This window comes from Marmota marmota, unplaced genomic scaffold (genome assembly GCF_001458135.2).
Source record: "Marmota marmota marmota unplaced genomic scaffold, marMar, whole genome shotgun sequence".
NCBI lineage: Eukaryota > Metazoa > Chordata > Mammalia > Rodentia > Sciuridae > Marmota > Marmota marmota.
In genome coordinates this window covers 3,491,961-3,498,683 of record NW_026000051.1, presented here as the reverse complement: position 1 = coordinate 3,498,683, position 6,723 = coordinate 3,491,961, and the positions used below count along the sequence as shown (strand labels likewise).

General features: G+C 40.6%; 1 protein-coding gene across 8 annotated transcripts in view; it reads left to right on the top strand.

The window, feature by feature from the left end:
* Positions 1-76: 76 nt before the first annotated feature.
* Sptan1 (spectrin alpha, non-erythrocytic 1) overlaps positions 77-6,723 on the top strand; it is a 71,592-nt gene continuing 64,945 nt past the window's right edge. For 4 of the 8 annotated variants that reach the window (XM_048812946.1, XM_048812945.1, XM_048812943.1 and 1 more), the window contains exon 1: positions 2,529-2,547. Coding sequence is in view for 2 of the 8 variants with exons in the window: in XM_048812942.1 (XP_048668899.1) it covers positions 2,515-2,547 (33 nt within the window). In the remaining 6 variants the exon portion in view is untranslated. Of the gene's footprint in view, positions 95-290; positions 309-2,495; positions 2,548-6,723 lie in introns of those variants that run through there. The other 4 variants (XM_048812942.1, XM_048812935.1, XM_048812938.1 and 1 more) reach the window with 3 other exon arrangements.

Here is a 6,723-nt window from a genome sequence, read left to right as displayed (position 1 = left end):
AGCTGCGGGCCGGGCCGTGGCGCCGGCAAGTCATTGACGGGGGGGAGGGGGGCGCGAGGCCGCGGGGGCTCCTCCCTGCAGCCGGCCGCGGCAGGTGGGTGGGGGCTCCGTCTGCTCTCGGCCTTCTCCTCTTCCCTGCCCGGCGCACCCTCGCCACCCCCGGTCCCCTGCCTGGTTGGGAGCGACGGGTGCAGCGCACTTTCCCAAGTCAATGCAGGCAGTGCCGGCCGCCCCTCGAAGGAGGAAGAGCCCTGCGCACAGAGCCCTTCCAGCAGCGAGACTGTCGGCCCCCTCTCTAGCCCGAGAAGGTCGGAGATGGGCCGGCTCCTTTTCTTTCCTTGTAATAAGCGTTTCTTTCATCCCCAATTGTGATCTTCTTGTAAATAGTAGGTAGAAGCTGCGCTTGCTTGGCATGAGACCCAAGTCAGATAACTTAATAGCTTTTGTTGCGGGGGGGGGGGACTGGGTCTTTCACGTCGAGGGCAGGGTATTATTTGAGTATATTTTCAAAAAATTCTACAACCATGCCAATGTGGAATGATAGAACATTCTTTTTGTTTGGAAGCAGCCCAGAGAATTTGATTAGAAGCTTCCCAAAGAAAATCTTTTAAAAATCTCTCTTAGGTATTGGAATAAAATGTTATAAATAAGGGGCTTCTTAAAGTTAAGACTTCAGTATATTTTAAATGAAAGGCATGAATAACTCAGAAAGCTGGATTAGGATGATTCTTGAACAGCTCCACCACCTTGTCAGGTCTCGTTTATATAATAGATCCTAAAATATTTAGGTCCTTTGTTCAGTGTTCATCATGGCTGTCGGGGAAGAATAGGAAGAGAGACCATATGAAGTATTTTCATAATGAGAAATTGCGTCGTCATAGCAATTGGACTTAAGTAAAACAGAATGTATCAAAGATGGAAGGATGGGGGTGTCTTGCAGGCAAGAAACAAAATCTTAGGAACAGCAGCAGGAACAGTCAGCTGTATGAAGCCATTAAGCCACAGTTCGCATTCCTGAAACTAGTCATTTATTTTTCCTTTTCATTGCAGCTAATGTCTTAGATTTTGAAAGGTCAAGTTGAAGTCAAAGTTTTAAAAATGTGCTGGGAGGACGGTGGTGGTGGCAGTGTGTGCTACAGTAAAAGGCCTCTGCAGGAAATTAACAATAAGCTTTTTTTAGTAACTGGGCCAATAATTACTCAAAGGACCCCTCAAAGTGTGTTAACTGTTGCCCAGGGACCTAAGTGGAGAGAATGGAAAGGAGAATTTGCCCTGTACTGCAGAGCATGAAAGCAGTTCTTAGAGTAAACCATCAGCTTGGTAACTTATTCTCTGATATGATTTTGGTCTTGGCAGTGTATTTTGTGGTAATCTAATTGGAGAAATCTGATATGTCGCAGGCCCCAGATATAAGCCTGTCAAGCAATCTAATGAACAGGTTTAGATGGGGAGAGTTTTCTTAAGTATATCTCTTGGTCCCCTGAGTAGAATTTTCTCTTCTTTTCCTTCCCTGACTTCATGCCAAAGGGTGGGGCCACTGCAGATCCTGAGAAGTGGACCACAGAAATAGTCCTCCACCTCCTGTCATTGCTGAACTTGCACTGAGGACAGAGGGTCGGAGGGTAGCCTGCCTTTGTAATCAATCCTCCTTGGGCTATGTGAGAACTCCACTAGTTATGTACCCACATCTGCTTCAGGACATCAGCTGCAGCCTTACTGTAGAAGAATGCAACACTCTGGTGGCAAATGCTGACCCCAGGAATGCAGAGGAGGTCTGCATAGCTGATCACTTAAGGCCAGTTCACTGGAGCTGCTGTTCAGGGAACCATCACCTCCTGTCCAGTTCTTTTACATATTCCTTTTGAACCAGTTTTAAACAGGAAATAGTATTTGTAAAGGATGTGAATCTGTAAGCTAGGCCCAGTAGATCTTTGTAGCTTGAGTTCTATCTTGTTCTGATAATTTAATGAAATATTACTCTTTTATTGTGAATGGAAGGGGAATTAGAAATCATCTAGTCCAGGAATTCTCAGTTTATCAGAACGTGGATGGGGGATGGCATGATTAGTTTTAAAAGTATGTTAAGACCAGACTGGGGTTGTAGCTCAGTGGTAGAGTGCTTATCTGGTATTTGTGAGTCCTTGGGTATGATCCCAAGTACTGGAAAAAAAAAAAAAAAGGAATATCCAGTATTATTATTTTGACAATTGGGGAAACTGAGGCCCCAAAGAGGATATGATTTGGCCAAGACAGCACATCTAGATGATAGTAACAGCCAAGACCTGGGAACCTTGGTTCTCTTTTCACTTTTTTAAATCCCTAGTGAAATTTAGATGCTGTATGGAACATCAAAGAGAACATGCTGGGAAAATATCTGAAATTTGACTTTTCACTTGTATGCATATGTTTTAACAGTTCTGTTTTCTTCGTTTTGAAATGAGTCTAGTCTGTTTGCCCTTAGAAGCTTGTTATCTTGCTCTTCCCCCTCCACTTTAGACTGCACATTCCTCCATCATGTTGTCATCGTTTCGTAAACGCAGAGTCCAGGTATTTGACCAGCATGCAGAAAATGTGTTGCCTTTTTGGTTTTGCCTGGCTTGCAGTGAAGACACATTTGTGTCAGAAAGGTTGAATGATCCAAAGAGAGGAGAAAAAACCCTGCCTGCATGACCTTTCTGTTAAACAGATTGGTTAGGGTTGGTTTGGGTTTTTGGTGTTACATGATCAGAAGTCTTAATATACATAAATTTCCAAAGCCTCCCATCTTTTTCACCTTCCTCTCTTTCTCTTTATGGCATGAATCTATTTCTTATTGCCATCCTGGTGTTTGCATGCATGTAGTGTTTGCTGATTTTTTTTTTTTTTAATTGATGGCTGCTTGGTTCTTAAGAACCAAGGAACTAAAGAGATTATTCTAGATATTTGGGGAAATTATGATCTGAGAACATGTAGTATAAGTCATATCTTTCAAATTTGGCAGATATTAACTTGGGTTTGTTTCCTTTTCATTGACTTCTTTCTTCTGCCACAATCCCTATAATGAAATGGAGCTTGCATTTTGCATTTCTAAAAAAAGCTTTCTGTATATTTGTTTTATTTGTATAGTTTTGAGGTGTTTGGTAAAATTGGATTTTTTCCAAAAGGGGGAAACTTGAAATTATTATCTTGATATCTTAAAATGAGAAATAAAACTTCGGAAATTTCTAGTGATTATAGGTGATAAATCCAAGGCAGACTTTTTATAAATCAGACCATCGACTTAAATGAGATTTATAAAATAGGCCACATAATCACCTTTTTCTACTTTGAATCTTAGTAAAAATATGATGCACTTAAATACCTTTCATCTGAATTTTACAGGTTAAAAGGTAAGTAGCAGCAAGATAGTATTTGGGAAGCATTCTGAAGTAAGTTTTCTCATCATTGCTCTGCATTTCTGGATTTTGATGCAATGCAGTATGAATCTTTTGCTTTCTTAAAGCTAAGTCCCTGCTCACCTCTGCAGAATTGCGCTAACAACTTGAATTAATTGATGTGAAGGCTGACATGCAGATCCATGATCGTGATTGGAATGTGGTTTTTAAGCAAAAATACTTGCTTTTATTCATGGTGTTAAAAGTCTTATTTTATGTATTTTTTTATTTCTCTGCTTACCATCAGATCTGCCACTAAAATCTGCAGCTAAGCTGGTTTTGAGTTAATTTGTTTAATCCGAGAATCAACTGGTATTTAGTTTTATGGATGCTAACTGATTTTTTGGTGGTTTGTTCTTGGGGGAGCCCTTCCACATCCCGGTATGTAGTTCTCTTGCTTTGCAAATCTACAATTTAGTAATAGGCTGGCTTTGTAAGCCATGGGGAAAAGGTATTGTCAGTTCTGCACATTTGAGCTCTGACTAAGCAACAAAAACTAAACTGATAAATGGTTTCTGTGACCTTTTGCCTTGGGGTGATGTTTATAAGTTTTTTCATAGAGCCAGATGATCTATTTATCCAGTTAGTCCCTAAAAACCTCTTCCTTGCAAAACAGTATTATAATACAGCTCATGTCGTCTGAAAATCAGCCTTTATTTTGTCATTTTCCAAATGTCTCTTAAAATCCAGTACTTCCAGCTAATGCTTTGTTCCTAATAGTCTCTTTTCATCTTCATTTCATATATATATATGAAATATATATATCTCCCCTTTCTTTTGGGGTTCCACAGAGAAACTGTGATTGCCAAATTCTCCTCATCTGAGATCCATGTGAGGGCGTCCTAAGCCACTCACTGAAGGTGCCAAGTTTGCAGAATTCAAAGCATTTGACCTTTGGTTTGAAAATGTTTGCATCTCCAGTCCCTTGTTTTGCTTAACCCAGTGTGAATCCCACCCACTGCCTCTCCTGCTTCGCAAAGAACAAGCTTCTACAGTGACACATAGCTCCCATAGATTAGGGGAATGTGCTCTAGAATTCCCTAAGAACCAAGAGCTGCCTCAAACAGTTGTCTATTGGCATTCATCAGGAAGACAAAGGTATTCATGTTTCAGTCTGTTTTGTAGGAATCCATTTCTAGTTCATAATGTGAATAAGTTTGTGTTGGATATGAGGAGTCATTTTGTAGGCACATTATATCTTTGGATTTAATTAGAAATTTCTAGCTAAACTTACACATTTAGAACCCTCTGTTTCATCCCAGAGATCTGGCAGTATTGTAAGAACGCTGACAAGTCCTTTTCATTTATTACAAAAGAGGACATAGTTGTAATTCCTGTTTTATCCACTTGAGATCAAGTCATTTTGCTTGCTGAATGAGGCAGCTAAGATTTTGACTGCTGCATTGCAGCGTTTCTAAATAGCCTGCATCCTCAATATTCTCTAATAATATTTGCAAACATATAAACTTTTCCACCAATTATCTTAAACGGGACACTGTCTTTAAACATAAAAAACATGTTAGCACTTTGTTTTCCCTCCTTCATTCTCTATGAACATGGATTTGATTGGCAAAATCAGAGTTGACGATTGGCTTTGAGATAAGCACTTAAATGCACTCCTAGGAAGTCCCTCAGCTGTGGTTTTTAGACAGTTAGTGGAATAGACAGATAGGCTGGTAAGTTTGAAGATTGTTTTTTTGAGGATGCATTTCCCAGATTCTTCCTTTCTAGTATTTTTAATCCCATAAAGCTGGGGATCACCCAGAACATTCTCTGTGAGTCTGCCTTATCAGATTGCTGCATATTGCCAGGGCAGGGGCAGGGTTCTTGCAGTATGCAGCCTTAGTCATGGAAGCAATGTGACGCACACAGGCAGAGTAAATTCCAGTAACACTCTTGAGAGTTTTTGTGGGCGAGAGAGATTGTAGCACCTTTGGGTGGCAGTGATTCTTGGTGATATTTATGAAAAATTTCCTGTATTCAATGTGGTCTTTGGAAATTACTCTTTTAGAAGCCCAAATAAACTGGGTTTTTTTTTGTTGTTTGTTTGTTTTTGTTTTTTTTTCAGTTTTGAACCCAAAAGAATTCCATTACCAAGCTACATCCCCAGTTCCTTTTATTTTTTGAGACAGGGTCTTGCTAAGTTGCCACAGCTGGCCTCCAATTTGTAATCCTCTTGCCTCAGCCTCCCCAGTTGCTGGGATTGCAGGTAGGTGCCCAGCTAGAACTGGGACTCTGGTAGATAAACTAGAGAGCTCCCTATTGGGTTAAGTGTGGGAAAACTCTTATTAGCCCATTGTCTTTTTTGTTGTCTCCTATAATCACCCAAATGAAAAATCTGAATGCCTATTGCAGTGGGAACACATTGGTGACTTTCAGATGTCCAACTCCCCAGAGACAGCGGGTTGTGGCTTGGCAGAGCTCCCACCTGCTGACATCAGCTGATCTACTGCAGGAAAGAAAAGTCCATTATAGCCTGACCAAAGCACTTGGTATAGAATTGACTTGTTCTACTTCACTGGGGTGACAAAGAGGGCCTTTTAGGTTGGTTAATTTCAGCAGGGCCTTGTGGACCTACTCCCTGGATTGGGCCCCAGCAGGGAGATGTGCTAAGGTGGAACCTTTACAGTATTATGGTGGAGACACCCCCGCTCCAAGAGCTTCTCTCAAATGTTATTTCTTAAGAGATTTCCATAGCAGCTAAAGGAGTTAAAAAATTCAGTGTATCCTGTGATAGAAGAAAGGAAAATGCCACAGTTTAATCCTGAAAATTTAGATGTTTTTCGGGAACTCATGTGCAGTGTGCTTATCATTCCATGAGTAACTATGTATAACTATACCTACCCCAGAAAATGTCTTTATAAGGTTTTTGTTTGTTTGTTTGTTTTACTGGGGATTGAACTCAGGGTGCTCTACCACTGAGCTACACCCCAGCCCTTTTTATTTTTATATTTATTTATTTTTGGTACTGGAGTTTGAAACCAGAGGCACTTAACTACTGAGCCACATCCCCAGTCTATTTTACTTAGAGACAGAGTCTCACTGAGTTGCTTAGGGCCTTGCTAAGTTGCTGAGGCTGCCTTGTATTTGCAATCCTCTGGCCTCAGCTTCCTGAGTTGCTGAGATTGCAGGCATGTGCTACCACACCAGTTTTTACAAGAAAGTCTTATAAATAAGCAAATTAAATTAATAATTTCCTGATGTTTTTCTCTCTTGTTTCTCAGGGATAAGAACAATGAAAGTATGTAAATGATTCTAACCTTTATTGTTTACTAACTTACGACTGAATCTTTTTTTGGTGGGGGGGGGG